Source organism: Vitis riparia, chromosome 12 (assembly GCF_004353265.1).
Source record: "Vitis riparia cultivar Riparia Gloire de Montpellier isolate 1030 chromosome 12, EGFV_Vit.rip_1.0, whole genome shotgun sequence".
Taxonomy (NCBI): domain Eukaryota; kingdom Viridiplantae; phylum Streptophyta; class Magnoliopsida; order Vitales; family Vitaceae; genus Vitis; species Vitis riparia.
Window position 1 is genome coordinate 15,409,028 of NC_048442.1, and position 24,757 is coordinate 15,433,784.

At 34.7% G+C, this 24,757-nt stretch overlaps 2 protein-coding genes across 2 annotated transcripts; one reads left to right on the forward strand and one right to left on the reverse strand.

The window, feature by feature from the left end:
- Window positions 1-116: 116 nt before the first annotated feature.
- Window positions 117-17,840, forward strand: LOC117926758 (vacuolar sorting protein 18). Its single transcript, XM_034846044.1, has 23 exons — window positions 117-415; window positions 1,746-1,958; window positions 2,060-2,199; window positions 2,356-2,451; window positions 3,947-4,014; window positions 4,448-4,549; window positions 4,697-4,838; window positions 5,065-5,208; window positions 5,376-5,495; window positions 5,644-5,700; window positions 6,882-6,941; window positions 8,269-8,376; window positions 9,086-9,228; window positions 10,052-10,130; window positions 11,040-11,102; window positions 11,264-11,394; window positions 11,610-11,715; window positions 12,140-12,328; window positions 14,213-14,440; window positions 15,030-15,185; window positions 15,729-15,890; window positions 16,868-16,984; window positions 17,456-17,840. Exons 1-23 carry the CDS (start codon window positions 253-255, stop codon window positions 17,627-17,629), a joined length of 2,961 nt encoding a protein of 986 aa, XP_034701935.1. The 5' UTR covers window positions 117-252; the 3' UTR covers window positions 17,630-17,840.
- A 1,989-nt stretch (window positions 17,841-19,829) lies between these two features.
- Window positions 19,830-20,962, reverse strand: LOC117925813. The gene has a single exon (XM_034844906.1). The coding sequence runs from the start codon at window positions 20,891-20,893 to the stop codon at window positions 20,621-20,623; it is 273 nt and encodes a 90-aa protein (XP_034700797.1). The 5' UTR covers window positions 20,894-20,962; the 3' UTR covers window positions 19,830-20,620.
- Window positions 20,963-24,757: the final 3,795 nt, after the last annotated feature.

Here is a 24,757-nt window from a genome sequence, read left to right on the forward strand (position 1 = left end):
GCCACTGGAAATCGAGGCCCAGCCCATCTCAATGGTATGGACTCAAGAACTGGGCCGGCTCACAATCTCGGCCAAATTGTAAAACTTTTCTTTTTGAACAATAATTGCCTTTTGATGTTTTTCCAGTTAGGCAGAGTTGAGGCTCTGATCTCTGTAATGAATCGAACTGAAGCCTTTTTGTTTCTTCACCTGCAAAGTCACAATTCCAAGAGGAACTCCAGTTCTTGATTTTGCAGAATCAAAATTTGGAGAATGGATCAAGTGCGGCAGGTCTTCACCGTCGATCTCTTGGAGCGGTATGCAGCCAAGGGCCGTGGAGCCATCACCTGCATGGCTGCTGGAAACGACGTTATCGTCTTGGGCACCAGCAAAGGCTGGATCATTCGTCATGACTTCGGCGTCGGCGATTCCTACGGTACTTTTTATTTATTTGTTTATTTAGGAATATATTCGAATTAGGTATAGCTCTGCAGGAATTTATTTTAGAAATTGTTTTTGGTTCTCAAATTGCGAGCATTTTCAATATTTTTAGGAAAAATGTTTAGTACTGTTTTTGATGGAGACTGATGCGATTTTTTCATTTTGATGCTGATGATTTTAGTTATTGTTGATATTGATTGTGGTTTCGTGCATTTTCTGTAAATGGTGAATTTTATGAATTCTTTTATAAAATAGGCACTTCTTTTTTTCTTTTTTCTTTTCTGGATTTTGATTGATTCGCGTCAAAGAAATTTGAACAAATTTCTCTTGCCAGAACTTGTTTTCGGTTCTATATTGCCACCATTTTTCAATCATTTTCAGTAGAATGTTTCATGGAACTGTTTTCTAAAGCCACTGACGTCATTTTTTTATTTTAATTATTTTGGATTTCTGTTTTTGTAATATGGATATATTCGTGAAACAGTTTCTGTTTCATTCTCTGAAATGGTGTAGATAATCCTGTTGCATTTGCTTGGAAAAGATGCACTATCAGGAAGTGATTTATAAGTCCATTTTAATTCCACTGTTTTTAGTTTCTTTATATGCTAGAATCTTATTACATATCTATCTAGAGACTAGCAATTGAAGGTAGATACATGATGAAGCAGTTTTATTTGGCACATTTCCAGGAAGTATTTGTACTAAACAGTTTTCGCTTTGATTTTAATTCAGTTTCGTTTTTATTATGTTTGATATGGTAGAATCTCATTACATGTCTGTGTGAAGAATTGCAATTGATCTTGCAACTGTTGGGAGTCTAAACTACAGCCATATTGGATGCTTTGCTGATGTAAAATGGCTATGAATTGGTGAATGGGAATTTATAGATTGCTTTGAATATCTTTGACTGCATACGAACTTTTATATTGGTATGATATTGCAATTTGTTTATAAGATTAGAGTGTGATCTGAAGTGAGCTGTTTAAGATTGACTTGGTTAGCTCTGGTTGCCAATAAAAAATGATGAGCTTCAGACAGAGTTAGAAACTCAGGCGCTCAAGGAACCAACCTTAATAGCACTAAACTTGGGTGGAATCAAAATTTATTTAAAAAATTTTAATGTGACACCAGTTGGACTGATAAGTTGAGTGAAGCTGAGTTTAAGGAGCAAATTAGAAGCATGGAACATGCCTCGAGTTTTCTAATAGTTGCACAATAAACCCCCTACTAGGCTCAGATTGACTTGGATTAGTTTGTTCTTGCATGCAGCCTATGTAAAATGAGGCAATGACTAATCTTTTTCTTTTTTCTGATTTTAATTCTAGATATTGATCTTTCTGTGGGTCGAACTGGGGAGCAATCCATCCATAGGGTTTTTGTTGATCCTGGTGGGAGCCACTGCATTGCTACTGTTGTTGGCAATGGAGGTGCTGATACTTATTATACTCATGCAAAGTGGAGCAAACCTCGTGTTTTAAGCAAATTGAAAGGTCTTGTCGTGAACACTGTTGCTTGGAATAGACAACAGATAACAGAAGGTGAACTTGTTTGATATGTTTTGATGGAGATTTGCACATATTTATTTATTTTTTATAATAGAAATATGTTGATTTATTGGATTTGATGTCTCTAAACACAGCTTCTACCAGGGAGGTCATTCTTGGTACGGACAATGGCCAACTTCATGAGATTGCAGTTGATGAGAAGGACAAAAGAGAGAAATATATGAAGTTTCTTTTTGAATTAGCAGAACTTCCAGAGGCTTTCATGGGTTTACAGGTGCTTCTTTCTCCCTGAAATGGCTTCTGGATTACCACTTGGTGCTTCTTCTGCATTAGTGGAGGCTTCCTTACATGTCATCAGCTCTGCAATCAGCCAGAGTTTTTCCATTATCACTGTAATTAATGCATATATTCTTCCTTTTGCTTAGCACAGATGGAAACAGCTAGCACAAGCAATGGAACAAGATATTATGTAATGGCTGTTACTCCCACCCGAATGTATTCTTTCACTGGAATTGGATCATTGGATGTAAGTTCATATCTTATTTCTATTTTACATGGTTGGATCCCTAAAATTGGTAGACTGTTATGCAAGGAATATATACAATTTGTTCAATGTGGCTCGGATGCATGATTAAGATAAAAAATTCTGGTTGAATAGTTTTGCATTAATTGGGTTGATTTTTTTTGTATCCTATACTATTTTTCTCCATAAAATCTGCTTAGTATGAAGTCTATTTATAGTCTGTTTCATATTAATGCCTCAAGGATGATATCCTGTATATTAGCTTGTACAGGCTTGTGGCAGGATGCTCCAATCTTATAGAATATGCCAGATATTTGAGCTGGTTGTCCTTCGGAAAGTGTACCACCAATGCTGGTTCAATTCTTGGTCTGAGCTTGAACACTGGCTTCACATATTTGCACATAGAAACAAATTTATAGGTCTCTTCCCTTCTGCTTCTTAGCGCAAGAAAATTTCTTTTCCTTAGAATCATTAGTTTCTGTCTTGTGTTCAGCACATTCCCATTGTACAGGACAATTCTGATGTTTACCTTCCGTTCTAGGCAGACACTGTTAAGTTATGAACAAGTTCTAATTGTACCAATGGTTCCTCTCCTTTTTGCTTCAGCTATAAGGGCTAGACCTTTTTCTTATTTCTCTTGAAATTTTGCTCCCCAGATAGCTAAATTAGTGGCAATTTTCAACTTTATTTTGCTTTACAAATGTTATAGAGGATAAAAATTTGGAATCTGCGACATAGAGTTGTTAAAGACGTGCTTAAAGCGCAGCTAGGCCAAGTTATAGCACTTGCATGCTAAGGTGTGCACCTTGTTGAGGAGGCTCGTTTCGTCTTCTTTATTTATCCTCTTTTAACACTTTTATTCTAACTATGTATTGAAATTTATATAATTTCATTACTTATTTGTTGATTTTTTCTTTTAAAGATTTGAAATGTTAAACTTTTTGTTGTCTGGATTGAATTTCAGTTCATATTTTATAGAATTGTTATACATCCTAAGTTGCATTTCACTTTGCTTAGCCATGTGCCTTGTCTTGCACCTTGCACCAAGTCTTAGGGGAATTTTTCACCTTACATGCGTCTTGTGCCTTTTAAAACTATGATATGAGAATCCTCAACCTTTACGAAAAGAAGCATCTTTTTGCGATCTTTTTAGATATGGAAAAGAATTTCATGTTAACTTATTACAGGAAAAAAGAAGAAGTAGATGAATTCTGTTTTACCTCAGGTCGTACACTGTAGATCTATATATGTGACGCCTTGGTGGCAAAGAATATGAAAGAATTTTGAACAGTGGGTGACCATTTTTAAAAATTAAAGTAAAGAGGAAAATCTATTTATGTTTCAAAGAGAAATGTGACCATATGAGATGTTTCCTTCCCTGGATTTGTGCTTTCATCATGAGTTTCATGTTTTTTGGCCTGGACAATGTATTGTTGGCTGACAGCTCTTTCTCAGTCAATATTGCTTATATGCTCATCTATTATTGTGCATTTTCTAGACTGTTTTTGCTAGTTACTTGGAGCGTGCTGTACATTTTATGGAACTTCCTGGTGAAATACCAAACAGGTAAGTGATTTTATTTAATGTAATTTTTCTTTCGATGTATTAACTTCCCAATTTTCAGGATGATACTTTGAAGGACAAGTCCTTTTCATTTGTTTTTAAAAAATAATGATATTATCTTTTCTTATCCTAAAAAAACAAAAAGGAGAAAACTCATTGCTTCAACTTCTCTAAGCTGTACATGATATCAGATGTAGTTAAAAAACTAAGCTTCAAGCGTAAGCTTGTTTATTCCAAGCTTAGAAACACTTCTTTTAACTACTTCTAAAAGACATATCATGCTCAGTTTTGTTAAGATTTTCAACATCAGAGAGGTTTTATTATCTCCTCTAATTGACCACTTATGATTTTATGTCTATTAGGTGAAAATTTGATTTGCTCTAATTCTTTCTAGTTTTGTGAAATGAGGTTTGCCTTACTTTTTCTGATCTTGCAGCGAACTACATTTCTTTATCAAGCAAAGAAGAGCCATACATTTTGCCTGGCTTTCTGGAGCAGGTATCTATCATGGTGGCCTAAATTTTGGAGCACAGCATAGGTAGTGAATGAGATTCATAACTTTTTTTTTTATGTTCTGTAATGTTTTTCCTTTTTTTTTTTTTTTTTTTTTTTTTTTTGATAGGCTTGTTCTGTATCATGGTATGAAACTTATTCTTGCATTAATGTTTTTAAAAATCTCTAATAGTTCATCAGATGGAGATGAAAATTTTGTGGAGAACAAGGCTCTTTTGAACTATACAAAACTATGTGAAGGTCCTGAAGCTAAACCCAGTTCTCTGGCAGTATCTGAATTCCATTTTCTGGTTCTCATTGGGAACAAAGTGAAGGTGTGTCCTCAAGAAACTTGAGCCTTTAATGATACCCATTGTTTGTTAACTTCATGAGTAGGAACTTCATTTATACTTGAGGTACTTAAGTTCCTTAGGTCCTCTTATTTTAGAATGAATCAAGTTCAAGAATTTTTTCCTTGGTTTTCTTAGTGCTTTCCAAGGATTCTTCATTTACATATCCTCTTTTAATAAACTGTTAAGATTTTTTCCAATGTTCCTGTAGGTTTTAAATAGAATTAGCGAGCAGATAATAGAGGAACTTCAATTTGACCTAACATCAGAATCAGCTTCCAGGGGTATAATTGGATTATGCAGTGATGCATCTGCTGGGTTGTTCTATGCATATGATCAAAGCTCCATCTTTCAGGTTTTTTTACTAATAACATCATCTTTTTCTTCTTCTCCTTCTCCTTCTACTTGTTCTTTTTCTTTTTTATTTTCATTTTTCTGCTTAAACTTTTTTCCTTTCTGGCCCCATGTTTCTTTGCACATTGAAATTCTTCCCTGCTCACTGGCTTTGAGGATATAATGCAGGTTTCAGTTAATGATGAGGGCCGAGATATGTGGAAGGTGTACCTAGACATGAAGGAGTATGCTGCAGCTCTATCAAATTGTCGTGACCCACTTCAGAGGGATCAAGTGTATTTAATGCAGGTTGCTTTCATTACAAATAAAGAGATGGCTGTTTTAATTTCAAACTTTAATTGCTTCTTTGTTATGAAGCTTTGCTACTCTACCTCTTATCCATTGAAAAGAATCCTCTAGATTCGGGCAGCATATAACTACAGTAATCGTTATGCAGGCTGAAGCTGCTTTCTCCACCAAGGATTTCCTTAGAGCAGCATCTTTCTTTGCAAAAGTAAGTTCTCTCTCTCTCTTCCCCTCTTTACCTTTTTAATTAACTTAGCTGCTGTGCTGGAACACTTTTCATTAACTGTTACTCATTTTGTCTTTAAGTTGTTGTCATTATTATCATAGATATCATCACCATCCATCATTATCATTCATATTCTTAAGGGTAGTGACCCTTGTTTCGTTATTATTAACATTTTTCAGATTAATATGGAAACTAACTTTATCATTTTTAAGATACCTTCCATGTTTAAGTAAATTTTTTTTTCTCCTGCCTGCTAGGCTACTACTTCATAAATGGTTAGTTAAATAATCACTTTATGGCTATTTCAAGAATGTTTTCAAAAAGGGGGTTCTGGGTAAAATGATAGAAGGTCTTCTAGATTGAGCAGGATTGGATTAAAAACCATAAAATTCTAAGCATCTCACCAATTGTTAGGATTAATGTTTTCCCAAGCTGACTTGCAAGCTCAAAACAGCTTCAATGTGATTGTACCTTTCATAATCCTTTGGTGTGAATGAATTAATGTTGAGACATGGACTATTGGGTAAATATGTTATTGATGGTTCCTTTAGGAAAACTTGGAAGCCCTTAATAAGCTTGGCTATTTCTACTGTAACCTAAAGCCTACTCAGACTTTCATCAACATTTCAAAAGTGGTTGGGAGGGTTTGGACAAGAATCCCTTTGCACGTCCTCAGGAATCTTGATACAGCCTTAAAGCATCCTGCGTATAAGATAGAAAGTAGAAAGGCTCAATTTCATTTTGTCCAAATTACATGCATTCTAGTAGTAGTTAAAGTAGCCAATTGACATAAATCCCACACTTCTCCCTTGTCAAACTTACAAACAAGTCCTGAACAGCTAATTCTACTCAATCATCACATTCGCACATTCCTAAGAAATATGTGAGGTATATTCCTCTTCAGGGACAAACCTTTTTTGGTTCCAGTGAGTCCAGTTGATGGTCAAAGAATGGTCCTGCCATGAACCTTGGCCAAAAGCAATTAGTGGGTGGGCAACCTACCCAATAAGTTGTGCATTAAACAATTCATGGAACCAAGCCATTATTTTCTTGGTTATATGTTGCACAAACCAGTTTTAAAAGTAATGTATGATGGATACACATACACACACACACACACACACACACGAGAAGTACAATACTGATGGGAATGCATTTTGCAGATTAACTATATATTGTCATTTGAAGAGATCACGTTGAAGTTCATTAGTGCAAATGAACAGGTAAGAAAGATTCTTGCTTATGCTTTCAGTTTTATAAAAATTTAGCACAGATTTGGGAAAACATTTATGCAATGTGCGTTATCACATATTTGTGCAACAAATCTCTTTCATGTTGATCCGTTCTGTGTTTATGGAATTCATACTTTCTTAAACAAAATTCTGTCTGGACTCTGTTTATGGAATTCACTTTATTTACATATTACTTACCTTTGTGAGGATGGCCATTATGTAATAGTTACGAAATGCTCATTATTAACTTTGGGGCACTTTTTATACTCTCTGTGTATGTGGTTACAGCCCCTTCTCTTGATGGGCGCTTTTCAATAATACTCCATTCCTACAAAAAATAGGACAGAAATGATAAAGATAAAATGAAAATTGTTATTTACACTTTTAGGATATAATTGATGCCATTTATTTTTGGGATTGAATTGTAGATACAAAGGCTTCACCTAAATTTGTTTCATGACAAGCTTAATTCATCTACTTCCATCCCTTTCATGCCTAATGAGTTTATTATTGATATGCAAAAAATTACCTGTGGCATACCTTTCCTGCTTGGCATGGAAAGAACAATATTTTGGAATATAATCTTGTATCTGATGTGTTAGTTCATTATTAATCACTGCTTCAATTAATAGCATGCCTAGCCTTGTATAATCCTATCTATTTCAGATAAGAACCAGAATTATATCTGCATTTACACAATTGGTAATTTATAAATGCTAGGATCACTCATATTTTACAAACAGTTAATATTGGTTTTTAAGTAGTCCACTTATTTGAGTATGAAGAATCTTCACTTGAGAGACACTTGGGATTTTCCTATTATTATTGCAGGAACTTCTGGACAGTTATTTAGTGATTTTGTGAGATTTCAAAGTGCTTCCTAATGTTTGGAAGTATTTTCTTTACAAAAAAGTATTTGAAAAAATTTTTAAAATCCATATAATCACTTGAAGTGATTATTGGATTAGTGCTTTGTAGTCCTATCAAAAAAAAAATTGGATTAGTGCTTTGTAGGTCCTTCCAAAAATCACTTTTTTTTAATGTAATGCATTACCAAAAGGCAAAAGCATTATAAAAAGTACTTGCTTTTGTTTATATACAAACATTAATTGATTCTTCACAAAAGTCTTTTTGATAGAAGTGCTCTTGATAGAACACTACATGCTAAAAATGCTTTTATAAGGATCATTCTCTAACAGCCCTAAGCCTCCTGGATTAACTTAACCAATACCCTAAGATTTGTGTACATCAGAACTGCTTCCATTTGGAATTTGTGCATGCACACAATAAAATCCATATTTTTGTGCCTTTCATGCAGGATGCTCTAAGAACTTTCTTGTTGCGGAAGCTTGATAATCTTTCAAAGGATGATAAATGCCAAATAACAATGATTTCCACATGGGCAACTGAATTATACTTGGATAAGGTTTTGCTCCTACCTATTCCTGACTCTTCATTAATGACTTGGCCATCCTTTTTGTTTTCTTTTTCTTTATGTTTTCTACTTATGCCCTATTAGAGATGACTTCATCAATTAAAAGAAAATTATTTAATTTAATTCATCTTTCTGTACCAAGGTATTCCAGAACCATTTGGTCGTGCCACTTTTTGCTTTCTGGCTTTGTGTTTGTCCAGAGATCACCAAAAGAGGCAATGTAGCAGAAAATAACAACACCAAAAAAAAAAAAAATAATAAATGCAAAAAGGCGAGAAACAGAGGTTAAAACAAGTTTGCTTTTTAGACTATTGTTCAGTAGGTCATGTTCAAGTGTTAAAATATCAGGTTGTCTGTTGTTAGGACTGAGGAATGTTGCACACCAAGAGCACCTTTTGTGGACTTCTGTCCCTTTTGTGTTGGTACTAGCCATGATGACCTTATTTTTTGGCAGTTAGAGTCCTAGACTTTTATACGCTCACCATAAATATTGTAATTCTAGCCAGTTTAATGAATTGGTCAAATTCGTAACTGTAGTACCCTCAAATGGATCTAGCTTGGGTTATATACATTATATTGCTCCTCAACATGAATAGAACCCCTTCACTTATATTGTGACTTACCCAAAATAGTTCATTGCACAATAACTAACATATTGCCATTCTAAAATTAATTATCTATTTTGTTTTCATAATTTTAGGTTAATCGGCTTCTCTTGGAAGATGACACTGCTTCTGAGAATCGTAATTCTGAGTACCAATCAATTATCAAGGAATTTCGTGCTTTTCTTAGTGACTGCAAGGATGTGTTGGATGAGGCAACTACAATGAGACTACTAGAAAGGTAACTTAATGTTGCACATTTGGTGTGGACCTTTTATCTGATTGTGCAATTCTATCTAATAGTCATTATTTTGTATGATCTTTAATTTATAAGCACTGCAACACACTGCATGCCATTGGAAACCTTGTTTTTGCCTAATTTTCAAGGAGGCAAATTCAATGGGGATCCTTCAGTAGATCTATATTAAGAAATTGACAATTTTATCAATTAGTTATCTTTTTTATAAATGTTCTTCACTTCTGTCTTCATTAACTTCAATCAGGAAGAAAGAATTTGTTTTGCTCTAATTTCATAAATTTAGAAAAGTAAAAATTTTTACATTTGGATTTTGGCACGCTTAACCTATTCTTTTTGTTTTTGTTCTTTGAGCCTTCACATGGGGTCCTGGTAAGTTTCTGTTTCTTTTTTTTTTTTTTTTTTTTTTTTTTTTACATTTTCCTTTTGTCCCTCTTGGTTTATTTGAACTCTCTTTCATGTTTCTGTTCTGTATATTTCATGGTAACTGTAATTGGAATTGTTTATCATAAAACAACCAGTTTCTTCCTGGAATTTTCTCTTAAAAGATTTTTGTAGTGAATTGCTGATTCTGAGGCATGGATGTGGGGACTCTTTTACATTTTAAGGCATTGGGTGGTTATTTAGCTCTAGCATAATTTGAGACATCACAATCATTTTGATACTCATTTCCAACATCTACTATCCATGATGCATCACTGTCCTTATGCTGAAAGAATCACTTCTTAAATTTGTCACTCTATCTTGGTTTTCTTGTGTCAGTTAACAGTATGACAGAATAATTCTTTTCATTTGTTTTTTATTGCAGTTATGGAAGGGTTGATGAATTGGTATATTTTGCAAGTTTGAAAGAGCAGTATGACATTGTAGTTCACCATTATATTCAGGTGTTTTTCTTTCTTTATTTCCTTCTTTTTTCTCCCCATTTTCTTTGAAGAATTCTGGTAACACCACCTATTGTGCTGCTCATATGTTCTCCTTAGCGATGTCGTACGTGTCACATGTTTTTTCTATGGTATCATTTTTTATCCCCTTATGGGATTCAAAAAATAACTAGAATTCTTTGAAGAATTCTGGTACACCATCACCTATTCTGCTGCTCATATGTTCTCCATAGCTATGTCACAAAAGTCACATGTTTTTATTTTTTTTTAATTCTTTTATTTTATGGTGACAAATTTTTTGTCCCTTATGGGATTCAAACTTGGAACCTCCTCTCACATACCTACCCCAACATCTTGCCACTTGAGCCCAGGCCTCAATATAACTACTACAAATCTTGTGACATGTTTTTTCTTGGCTGTCATAAATTTTGCTCAAAGTATGCGATCTTACATATCAAAAGCATAAAATGTCAAAGGAGTTCCGTTTTCTCCCCTTGATGGAAAACTTAATCATTCCATTACAAATCGAATAAAGCAAAGCAAGCAAATGTAAAGGGATGGATGAGAGGTTGTTAAAAACACATGGTAAGCAAGAAAAAACTTTACAAGATGATCATCCCCTCCCTCTGGAAAAGCAGGCCATGTCTAGAGAAACTGAACCTCCAACCACAAGCAGTAATGAAATGTGGTAGCTTCCACTGGAAGTTTCTAAATTAATGGATCCTTTTTTGCAAGACAATTGGCTTCCTTATTTTCTGAATGCTGCACTCACAAATAGGGGGAAGGCATTTTGTTAGTTTAAAATTTAGCAGTGTAAGTTGACATATTGGTTTATTTGTTAACTTTTCCCATATTTATCATAAGTTGACATATTGGTTTGAACTTATTGTGCACTTTTGGGGCTGGATTCAGCAAGGAGAAGCAAAGAAAGCATTGGAAGTGCTTCAAAAACCTTCTGTTCCTATAGACCTGCAGGTACATACCAATCTTGAGGATTAAGAAATTTAATATTTCTCATCATCTGTCCTTACTGTCTGAGTTGGTTTATTTTATGTTTCTGAGAGGTTATAGGCTTTCATCTTTTGAACCTGTTACTTCATTTTCTTAAAAGGTAATAAATTGTGCTTATTTTGTAGTACAAGTTTGCCCCAGACCTCATCATGCTTGATGCATACGAAACTGTTGAGTCATGGATGGCCACAAAAAACCTGAACCCAAGGAAACTGATTCCTGCAATGATGCGCTACTCAAGTGAACCTCGTGCAAAGTAATATGCAGCTATATTTGTCTTATTATTAACAGTGTGTTTCTGTTATGTTGTTAGGACTTGAGGCCATAAATTCTCTGTTAGTGTATATCATTCTAAAATATTCTCAGCCCCTGGTTAAACTTGGATGTGGTACTGGATTATCGTACTAAATTTCTTTGCATGTTGTACTACCATTAATTTTAGTTTTTGACCTGACTGTATATCACACGCAGGAATGAAACTCACGAAGTCATCAAATATTTGGAATTTTGTGTTCATCGTTTGCTTAATGAGGATCCTGGTGTTCACAACTTACTGCTCTGTTTGTATGCCAAGCAGGTTGAGTCCTGTACTAGAGTTAATTGAATTTTTTAGAACATGTTTCTTTGTTTATGGTCGAATTTCATTTCTTGTTATTTTTACGAATCTTTTTGATAAAATCATATTATCTTATATGAGCACAAAAAAAAAATTACATTAAGGCTATGAAATTTCGAAGTTAGTTGACTTGCAGCCTTTATGTTATTTTAATAAGAGAAACAAATTGAAAATGGACTTGCACTTGTTAAGAAAATTAAAAATCATGGTAAAAAATAGAGTCTGGGCAAAAGGTCAAGTTCTAATTGTTGTTGCAAAAATGACATGGAACTCTGGTTTTCCAGGCTATTCTAATTTCATCATTCCTGGTAAAAGCAGTGATTGTTGGGAAAAAAAAATCAGTGTGAATCAAACTTAATATAATATTCTTTGATATTATAATCAGGAGGATGATAGTGCACTTCTGCGTTTCCTACAATGCAAGTTTGGCAAAGGACGAGCAAGTGGTCCTGAATTCTTCTATGATCCCAAATATGCCTTGCGCCTTTGTCTCAAGGAAAAGAGAATGCGTGCTTGTGTTCATATATACAGCATGATGTCTATGCATGAAGAAGCAGTTGCTCTTGCCCTGCAGGTGGAGTTTACTTTGATATTTTTATGTGCAATTCTCTGTGATTCTGCCCTTTGTATTTGCTATTCTGGATGTAGGTTAATTTATTGCTAACTGTTGACAGTTCTATCATTCTATTTAGTGTTCTACTGCTTGTGGCTATTCATTTTTAGTATGATCTATGGCATAATTATGAATCATTTAATTATAGAGACAGTCACATTTGATGGTCTAAATTATAAAATTTCAGTAACGTACTTCCAATCTAACAAGAATTCCATTGAAAAAGATGGGCTCAAAGTTGTAAATGGTGGGGCGCATATCTCATAGGTAACATTGGAAACAGGAATGGGTGTTAAGATGTGCAAGGTCTAGGTATCACTAGAAGTGCCCTATGCCAATTACTCAATGTTTGCAATATGAACCTCACTATAGCCACTTTTTCAGTCTGGGTTTTGGATTTCAAATCCCTACTTGTAATTTCTTCTCATTTTCATTCTGGCTTTGCTCATCTATTTTTAGCACCTTCTAGTGTACTTTTCTTCACAATGTTGTTATTGGCTTTCTTTGTACTTTTCTGAGCCTTTAAGTTTCAGTCCTAATCAAAGTTTTTCTTATCATGCTCAATTTGTAATCCTATTGTGCATATTATCTATCTCTGGACGTCCTCTTATCTAATATATCTTGCTACATGTTTGTTTATTACTCCCTATCCAGCTTGTAGAGGATGGTAAGTCCTATTCATGTTCCACAGAATCATCATTGGAGAAAACAAATTTCTCATCAAATTATCTCCACTTTCGCTCCCTATTTGTTATTATACTAGCGGTACCCTTTTGCATGCTTTTGTTACTGAAAATAGCAATGGAATGAAGCATCCCACCATAACCAAACAAAAAAAAAAGGGGCAAAGTAGAGAAAGAAAACCCATTCACCCAAAAAGCCTCATGCAGGATAATATCTCCAAGCAATTCCTTTGTTCTCCTTTTGTCTGCTCATTATGATTAGCAAGTCTCCTTCTGCTATAATCTTATGAAAACCAAGAGTGAGCACTTCACTTGGGCCTGATGTTGTCTTGACCTCTAGGTTCGGATAAGTATTGGATCAAGTTTCATTCACTTCCCTGAAAAACCATGTATTCTCAATCAGCCTGGATTCCCTAATGGACATTCATCAAAATTAAGCTTGACCAACTCAGGAGGACAACTCCACTTAACCATCTTACGAACAAGTCTACTTCTAGAGGAATCAACAGTTTTCCAAACTCTCATCTGTGTTCACTTATCCTGAGACCTTGGGAATGAGATGAATCCTCCAGCTAGACAGAAACATGCATTTTCAATCCTATGATAGGAACTAACAGCCTTATGCTGCCACTTTTGCACTAACTAATCATGGTAAAGGAATTAGGAAGTCAATTTTCTTCCTGTCTCTTGCATGTATGGCTTTCATGCATCAAAGTTGAAATTCTACTAAAGGTAAAAGCATGTAATCCAGCATGGCTGGAATTATTAGCCATGTGCTCTTTCACTTTTGAAGTGTTTGTTTTGTTTCAAAAGTTTGGGTGCGTGTATATTTATGACACTGCCAATTAGTACCTGCATCCGTTTCAAATTATGAAATGCAATGCACATTTGCTAATGAAAGTGATACAATTTTAGTTTCTAATGGCTCTTTGTGATATTGCTGTTCTGTGCTTTTGTTTATCGAGACCATGGATTGGGAGTGTTTGTGTAACGGTGTTGATGGCTTCTATGTACAGGAACTTATACCAAGGATTAGTATCATATCGTTATTATTGTAATATGAATTTTAGAATATGTTTTTTGCCTTCTAACATTTGGCAGATGTATTGTACAAGTACTTAGTTCTAATTTTGTTGTATAAATTGTCATTCTGGCGCACTAGGTGGACCCAGAGCTTGCTATGGCAGAAGCCGACAAGGTTGAAGACGATGAAGACTTGAGGAAGAAGCTTTGGCTTATGGTTGCCAAGCATGTAATTGAACAGGAAAAGGGAGCTAAAAGGGAAAACATTCGGAAGGCAATAGCATTTCTGAAGGAAACTGATGGTCTCTTAAAGATTGAAGATATTTTACCATTTTTTCCGGACTTTGCCTTGATTGATGATTTCAAGGTATGATTTTGTTCTCTTGATTGTTATTCTAGTTTTCAATAATCATGATGATTTACTTTTACCTAAACTACATATATTGCATGATAGTCAGTTTTCAAGCTTTTGTGTACAAATGTCTAGAAGTTTCCTGTCTCTTGGTAAATTTACAAAAGGTAATTTCACAACTCCGCATTTTAATCAAGCGGTGCTTTTTAATCAAAATGATGGTATTTAGACAAGAGCATTTTTTGATGCGTTTTTATCAGCATCTTTAGGACAATCTTAATGTAACATTTAGAAAAAATGATAGATTCAGTGTCATTTATGGATTTTGTGTAACCAATTCATAGACATATGTTTATATCATACATAGATTTCATATAATATAACACAAGTACATACATGTAGAGTCAAATCAATAGATCTACGTCATCATGACATGACCATCTAGTTGCTTTCGCAGCCTAAACTATTTAGATGGATGTTTTTGGTATTACTAGGCTACATTTTCTCCTATGATATCCATTTTTATGTTGATGGTTGCTTGATTGTTGGCTTTTAAACCAAATTGAACTGCCTTCAATACTAAATGTCAAGAACGAGTTTGCAGGAAGCAATTTGCTCTTCGTTGGAGGATTACAACAAGCAAATTGAACTACTGAAACAGGAGATGAATGACGCAACACATGGTGCTGACAACATTAGAAATGATATCAGTGCACTTGCTCAAAGATATGCCCTTATTGACCGTGATGAGGAGTGTGGGGTATTGATTTTCCTCATGTTCTAGTTTCCTTTGATTAGCAAATAATTCTAAGTTTTCACATTCTTGCTTCTCACTTATGTTTACATTCAGGTTTTTCACATCTATTTTCCATGGTTTATCAAATTAGGACCCAATCAAATCATTATGCTTGATTTGGTTTGCATTTGAAATGCTGCAGCAAGTTCATCAGGAATTCTAACAAATCCGAAAGTTTGCCTCTGGTTTGAACTTGTGTGGAAGCTGTCTCTTCAAACTCTTCTCCTTTTCTCCAAATTGGATCTAATACAAACCAGGAGACCATCCCAATTTGTAGATGGCATATTTTACACCCTCTTTTATTCAGCTCCACTTGATTGAATTGGCAGAGTTTTCTCAAAATTTAAAAATGGAACAAATGGATTTCAATTGCACCCCTTCAGATTTTTCCTTTCATCACTAATCTTAGAAATCAATCATTTCTCCAGCAACATGATGAGATTAAGATTCATTTTTTAATTTCATGCCCATATCTGGCATCTGACTTCTCATCCTACAAATTATCAGGTTTGTCGCCGCAAAATCTTAACAGTGGGTGCAGACTTCCGGATGACTAGGGGTTATACATCTGTAGGGCCAATGGCTCCTTTCTATGTCTTTCCATGTGGACATGCCTTCCATGCCCAATGCCTGATCACCCATGTGACACAGTGCACCACCCGAGCTCAAGTAAGTTGTATGATATGGCATAAATTTGCAATTCTCTAGCTGAAAATAATTATTATTACTTTATCATTGACTTCATTGAAATATATATGAAAATTTGTGGAGCTGATTCAATATGAGAGTCATTTTTCTGTGCTATATTAATGTAATGTAACAGCTTTCTCAGTTAATCTACAAGCTATCTCTGGTTATGTATTGTACAACCCTACTGTAAAACTTCTGGAAGAAACTGAATCCAGCAGGCTTTAATTCTAATAAGAGTTAGCATTCATTTTAGTATTTTATAACCCCATCCATATAGCATTAGCATTATTGATTAAGAGCCCATTTGAGAGGATTTTGAGAGCTTTCTTCAAAAAAGTGGGTGTTTGGCAAATCGCTTTTAAAAATATGGAGAATCACTTGAAGTGATTCTTGAACAATTACTTGATATATGACTTTTCCAAAATTCACTTTTTTGTTGTATAAAACATTACCAAAAATACTATCAAAACATTTTTTTTTTTTATTGTTTATATCCAAACACCGACCAAGCACCAAACAATTTTCTTTGAAAGTGTTTCTAATAAAAGCACCACCAACTAAAGCACTATAGATGAAAGCATTTTAACCAAAATCCCTCCCAAACGAGTTCTAAGTCATCATTCCTGTGCAGAGCTGACAGAACTTTTTGTAGAGGTTTTGTCCTTGCTGAAGTCCTTCAATATATAATGGATCTTTTTTTTTTTTTATATTTCATATCTACACAAAGGGCACGTTTTTGGAGTGTCTCATTTTCATATATTGCTTTTTATCCATCAAATTGGAGTGTCTCGTTTTAATATATTGTTTTTTATCCATCAAAAATAAAATAAAATTCTACGGAAGCCTTTTAACATGCTTGTAGGCAATAAATTATCAACGAGGACTTTGATGATTTGTACAAGAATCCATGACCTTCATTCATGTCTCTCAACATATACATCTCTTTGAATTTGCAGGCAGAACTTATTTTGGATCTGCAGAAGCAACTTACTTTACTGGATGGCAACACCAGGAGGGAATCAAATGGTGGCCTAACAGAAGAATCTATAACTAGCATGACCCCTGCAGATAAGGTGTGCTTTTATGTTTTTCCAAAATTAGTGATTAAGGAGTCATTTGGATTCCGCATATGAACAAAATCATCCTGTATTTAATAGGATCACTTGAGATTTCTGTGAACAGTTGTGCCTTCGGTCTTATCATAATTGCATGAAGCAGTGTCCAAATATGCATTTGAATTCACCACTCTTCTACTACTAGTCACCGCTGTATTCCAAATGATGAACTTTTGCCTTATCCTCTGTTTGGTTCCTTGGTTCCTAAAAAGTACCAAGGGAAGGTTAAAAAAAGATAAAAATGAAAGGGAAAAGATGGGTTTAGACTACTTTTTTTATTTTCTTCTATTTAAAGAATGAAGTATTTGAAAATGCAAAAGTTTTTAAATAATTTCATCGTATTTAAAATTTTTATTTTTTTCCTTTCTCTAGTGCTTGGTATGATCTCATTCATAAAGCTGACTAATTCATGGTTAAATTGATGCACAGATCCGATCACAGTTGGACGATGCCATTGCTGGTGAATGCCCATTTTGCGGTGATTTGATGATCCGTGACATCTCCTTGCCGTTCATCTCCCCAGAGGAAGCACATCAGGACTCTTCATGGGAGATAAAGCCGCAAAGCCTTGGAAACCAGAGGAGCCTCTCTTTAGCCATATGACTCCCAACTTCCAGGTTTGCTGAGTGTTTGGATCTCTACCCACTTCATTGTGTGCAATTTTTTGTGTATTTTCTTCTTCTTTTTTTTTTTCCCAATTAATGATTTCCCATGTGTAAATCCACTTACTAAGAATTTTAAGTTGCAGCACAGCATCCACCTAAAAATTTTTTTATGCATACGCCCAGTTAGGGTTACACTTGGGTCTTGGAAAGTTTAGAAAAAAAAATGTTATATATATACAAGGAAAAGTCATCAAATAGAATGGGTTGGTGGTGATAAGTGTCGGGAAGGGTGGGTTGGTTTGAAAAATCCTCCAGAGGGCTGGAGAAACGAGTAAAAAGTCCTCTAAAAAGGCCTTGAAGCAAAAGTAAAGATAAAAATATAAAAAATAACCTTTAACTAATAGTAGTAGGATTCTATTGGTACATTGGCTTATTAGATTATAGTTAATAATAGAAATGCATAAACACTACCATGTGAAAACACAAAAAGTACGATGCATTAAGAATAAAATCAAATTTTAAGCTATGCAAGTTTCTTCTTTCAAATAGACACTAGATCATGATTGTATTTCCTTGCAAAAAATGGTTAACCATACCATATATATGTTGGTTAGTGAATTGACAACAATGAGGAGCAACTTGAATCATTATGAATAATCAAAATTTTTTATGAGTATCCAATTATTAAGGTACACATAAGTAACCTCTGTTCATATTCAATTGGAAAAATATGTAGAAATTTGTAATAAAAACGTGAGATTGTAGCAAAATCACATTACATATTGAAGTTTCCATGACTCGATGCTTGTTGACAGGGATGATCACACAAACTTTGAGAATGGAAGAAAAGGGTCTCCACTGATGAAATTGAAGGATTATAACACAGAAATATTATGGGTATCGGGTTTAAGGAAATTAAACAAAAGGAGACAGTAAAGGGTATTTGAATCAGAGAAAGTGGGCATGTGGGGAAAGGCAATAGATTAAAAAAGGAAGAAAGAAACGAAGAAAAAAAAATACTTGTATGGAATTTGAAGTTCATTTATTGTCATGCTAACTAATACGCATACATCTCATAATGTAAAAACCCATGTTGAATAAATAGAAAATGGAAGAATCAAAATGGAGTTGTTATTTTTTTATATGGAGTTGCAAACCTTTGACATATAGAGGATGAGAAAGCAAGAACCTAGAATCAAAACTCAACATGTAACATTGAAAAATAAAACTCTTAGTAGTAAGAAAATGTACAGAATAAAGAAAGGAGGAGATAAAAGGGAGATGGTGATGGAAAAATAAAAAAGAAATGAAAAAAATTCTATTTGAAGATGACCTTCAAAACAAATCAAAACCCAATGCTCCCATGTTGTTTTTAATCTCATTGTTCATTTCCCTAAAAAAGGTGTATAAGATTGAATACCAATATCAAGAGTTTCCCATTTACGTGTGAAAACAATAGAAGGATATTAAATGAAACCCTAAAAATTGAAATTATAGTAAAACAGATTTCTCAAAATTAAATCCTAGAAATTGAAATCATTGCAAATAGATTTCTTAAACAAAAAATAAACCGATCTACAAAGAAAAAGATATTAATATATCTTGTAAAGAAGAGTTTTCTCTATCTTTTTCCATGTCGTCAATAATGAAGATAAAGGGTTCAAAAGGTTATTGGAGTTTCATATTTTAAGCTTATCTCATTCTTTTTTTATAATCCATGAAAATAAACCATCATATTGGGTTTTATTTGGTTTTTCTCATATTTATAAGGAATAAAAAAAAATGTCATTCAAAAGATAAAACTATCATTTTAAAAATTAAATCTTTGACAGAAATTCAAAAATATTGGTAACCCCTTAAAGCTAGTTATCATCACCACACCACCTTCATAATTTTCCCTATATAAATATTTGGATACTATAAAAAAGTTAGGATAAAAAAATAGTAAACATCCATTTGGTTTTTAAAAAAATTGAAGGAAAATATGAAAAAAAAAATGAGAAGAAAAGAAAGAAAAAAAAATAAATTTAATAAATTATTTTTGTACTTTTATTCAAATCTGTTTTATCTATTTTTTATGCAAAAGTATATAATTTTTTATTTTATTTTATTTTTATATGTAAAAATATGTAAATAGTTATCTTTTTTCAATAATTTATTGGCTACAGAGACCATCAATCCCTTTCTCCTTTAAACAATTAAGAAGAAAATAAAAGACCATAATTTTTTACTTTTGCTGATATTTTTCCACTCCGTCTCTTTCCCCTCGACGACCAAACATATCTTACACTAACAACAATAAAAGAAGAGCCGAAAATTCAGAACCCTAACTTCAAAGACGACCTGAGAAGACGTTAAAACCAGAGTATAGAATCCCCTAAACGAAAAGATCAGCACCGCAAACAAACCCCAGTAGTACCTAGAACTTCACGATCGATACTCATAAAACTTATACAAAGAATATTTCCTTTCCTCTGATTTATTGGTAAGCCGACTAACTCCAGAAGACCATGGCTAAATTGTTCTTATGTTTCTTGAATTTCGAATCTTCCCTAGGAAGAATACAAGCAGCAAATTGAACTTCTTCAAAGCAAGCCTTTAATTCCTTTATAGCTACAATTATTGGCTCGGCCTCAGCAAGGAATGGAATGGAACTGCCCCCACATAAAGATAATTTCATATGTTCATCAATTCATTCCATTGTTACTCGCGGATTATCGAAGATAAACAACTGCCTCTTTCGGTTTTTTTGGGGGGTTTTTTATTTTATTTCTTCTGCATATTTACAAGAAATTTTTTCCGAAAACCCCTTCGTCTATGTACAATTTACATACCAACACCTCCCCCTCCCAACAATTTCAAGTTTCAACTCCCCAATAACTCGCCTCGTCCGACTCAGCATCTCTCACTGCCGAGTCAGCTCGTTCTCCATCTCCGGCCAGCGGATCCCGTCGAAAACTCCATTTCCTGGTCAACTCCACTCCGGATCTCAGCTCTGACCCCAGCAATTGAAGTACATCACTTGCCGGAGAGACTCATCGGCTTGTGTCCGCCTCTCCTCTCTGTTCCCGACGAATCCGCCGAGATCTGGGTCACCTGCGCCAGAGACCGGTCGGATATCCGCCGAATCCCCGCCGGAGGAGAACCTCCTCTTACCGATCTGAAAAGGTCGGGCGCCGGACTTCCACTTGCATCCCTGATCGGCGTGGCCATTCACCACCGCCACGCTCGTCGCCATCCAAACCCGATTCAAATAACTCATCCTGAATATTCGAACTCGAGGTAAATCTACCGGAAATTCGGTATCTTAGAATTGTGTTATAGATTTCCAACACCGTCGTTCTGGTGAATAAGAAGACAGTGCATTTATAGCTAAAGAAAAGGCGGTTTAACAAAACCGGAAACCGGAAACCGGGTTTGGGTATGGCGGTATGGAGACATTATTGTAGGGGATGCGGTCGAGATCGAACTTGGCCTTATCGATACTGTACAAACCTTATTTTATCTCCAATTTCTCGGATGTGGGATAAGATTTTGTCTCGGACGTGGGATAAGATTTGGTGTAAGCGTGTTGGATCCTTACGCATGTTAGGAACCTATCATAGGAAATATTGCGCATTACGTGGTGTATCCAAATGATCCTTGCCTCTACGGAAAATAAGGAGAAATATTTTTTAATATTTTTTATTTATTTATTTTTTCATGATTATCTAGATATAAAATAAATTATTTTCTTTGAGATTTTTTTTTTCTTAATAATTTTCCGAGATTTTTAAGGCTCTTTGCCCCTTTAGTGAAATATAAAAGTGTGAAGACCCTTCTATAAGGAAATTCGAATTTTTTTTTTTTCCCTATTTATCGTATCTATTCAAAGCTACTCAAACATTCATATAGTATATGACATGTCCGGTATCCCACTCATTAGGATGGAAAGAGGACGTCCGAGTGACAACACGCAAGTGCCTCTCCAGTCTCCACTCCCTTCCAAATCACGATATATTAATTCTCTAAATTATCGCGAGAAATGAAGGGAATAAAGTAACTCGACTGGTCCATATAAAAGAAAGGGACATGTGGCGGGCTTATCCGAAGGGTGAGTTGTGACTCATCAAATTCCAGCCAATAGAAAGAGACCAAATATTTTAAGGTGGGGCCCACTTTTCAGATGTGATATTGTCCTTTGCTTATATAGGGGTAGACTTGTCTATTTCTCGGTCTCTCGCAAGTGGACAAACGAACCACGTGAACGCGTAAGGGTTGGTCAAGTGGGTCCCAACTTCGCTTTTACCAATGACGAAGGTTGCAGGTGGCAACCGCTAAGGCCTAAATAAATAAAGGAATGAAATTAATTAAATTAAAGTCAATTATAAATAATTTATTTATTGATATAAATCTGTTCAACTTATTATTTGTTTAATTTGGTTTGATTTTGACATGATACATAAAAGGGAAATAATTAAAAATAAGAACTCACTCTTGGAGGTACCCCCACGGGGGGCGGCCAACCTATGGGTCTGCCCACCCGCTCGGGTCGAGAGGGGGATTTCACCACAACAATTGCCTTTCAAAGGGTGCCAAATTCTTTCGAGTAGGGGTACTCGGATGTTGTATCAGCCGAATATCATCTCTCGATTGAGAAGTCCTCTTGGTCTTATTTAAACCTACAATGATTTGAGAACTTGCCCTAATTGATCCTAAAAGAAATCAAATGGATCATCGCAAAGAAGTTGCTAGACCGCCAACACAAATCATGTGGAACGGATATCAAAGACGGTGACAAGATGTGTACAAGGAGCAAATCCAAAGGGAAAACCTCGTACTATCATATCAACATGAGGTGTCAAGAAGGTCACTCATGCGCCTCCTGACACAATCTACTTCCAACGTCTAACTCCTGACGTATCATTTTCCTATAAGAAAATTAACCTACTCAATTAATCAGGATTTTGGTTAAGAAACCTATAAAGGAGGAAGAAGAACAAAAGAGATGAACGATTCTTCTCTTATATAGCCAAGACACCCATGAACAAAGGAAGTGACACTAAAAGATTGACTAGTAACCCAAATAGTCACTAAATCATCACATCCAAAAGGGTTGAACATCAATAATTCTTGTGTGTATATATCTATATATAATCATAATCATGATAAGTAAATTACTATCATACCATCTAGATCTTAATATTCAAACTTGTCGTCAATGTTCCAATTTGATCTCAATCAAACACCATAAATTTCCTATTAGAGTCCAACTAAATCATCCTCTTAGTTCATAGTTTTCTCTATCATTTCTTAAATAAATAAAAAAATTATGGATCAATTATGATTAATATTAATGGACTTTTCCCAGCATGGTCTTTTTGAAAAAAAACAAAAAAAAAAAATTGTTGATGACTAAAAAAATAGGATGATTCATATTACGTGGCATATTAAGGAAAATAATCAAATAAAATAATAAAAATATAAAGAATCTAAAAAAAATTAAGGAGATGTAGAATTAAGCCACAATCAATATTTTTATAAATAAAAATATTCATAAGGTCATGGCTTACAATTCAAAATTGCAATAATCTAATTAAAAAATCATGGCGTAATAATCTAATCTAAAGCATAAGGTGCTATGTCATAAACTTATAGTACATAAAACTTTATAATATTCATGATAGTTCAATATAAAACATCAAATAATCACCTAATATTATGAATCAAGTGTCATGGTTTGTTAACCTAAGAAGCTTTTCTAGATGTATTTGTAAACTTTAACAACATTTTTTAGTTTGTTCGTATTAACTTAACCAAATTTAAATTTTTGAAAAAACTAATTTGATTTGGTTAAGTTCATTTTGTTCAAGTTCTTTTTTTCTTTTGATGATCAAAATTTGATTATATAATTTAACAATCCAAAATTTTTACTTTAAAAACTCCGTAGTGTTTATAAGTGTACGTTACTTTCATGTATAATAAGCAAAAAAAATTGTTTTTTATATTTGAGTAACGAATATTTTTATTTATGAAAATATTTCAAAATTAATTTTTAAAATAAATTTCAAGAATGATAACTATTTTACAAAATCTAAATTGTAATATTACCTTGGAGCTATATTCTTCGTCTATCCCCAAATTATCTATTCAAACATTCATGACAAACTACAAAAAAATAACTCACAAGATCATAACTACTAAGCTCATTGCTTGAAAACCCAACAAGAATATACAACTGGGATTCTTATACAATTGAAAAATGTTGCATTCAACATTGTGTTCTTGATGGGGGTTCAGCCCTGGCATGAGCCCATTAGCCTTGTCACCAAGCTGTGTTGAACCTCGTCTCCAAGACTCCCAGCTCTGCACAACAGGAGTACTACTCTTCAGTTGGGTCCCCAGCAGCTCAAGTACACCACCATCCTCAATGGCTCCTCCCTGGCTTTGCGCAGCGTGTCGCCGCCTCGGGGCTTCTCCATGGAGCCCTGAGGGCCATGCCGGAATAGTTCTTGGGACGATGATGAGCCGATAGCAGCGAAGTAGTTAAGCTTGAGAGCAGATGAATTTGATTTCATCACTTGGTCTTCAAGGCCAAATGCAGCTCCTAGGGTGACTGCCAAAAAGGCCTTGTTGATGAACCCCATTTTGTACCTTTTCCCAGAAGTGAAATTCTCTAAGGTAATATGCCTATATGGGAGAGAGTTTCAGTTATAGGAGAATGTCCTACGCAGGGGAAACAAGAGGCAAGAGTGGCCTTGAGAACCAGGGGGCTAGTGTCTTATAAAGCAGCCACAGGAGCCAACGTGGCCCTAAAAGAGAGTATGGGCTGAGGCCTGAAAGGTGGTTTGGTGAGGGGAAAACCACTGGCAAATGGCAAAAACCATCCAAGTCCTTAAAATATGGAGATGGAAAGATGGATTTTGAGTATGGTCTCTTTTGTTTTCCCCTTTTTTTCTTTCTCTGGCTTTAAGGACACCTTTTGTACATACTTGGATGGGATGGGCCACCAAACTCTCTTCATACAATGTATGAAGATGAGGATTCAATGTGCTTCCCAATTGTCTTATCCTTTTCAGCTTTTATCTCTATTCTCTAGTGCTCATGGGTCACCCTCATTCACATTCTTTTGATCTTTCAAGTGAGG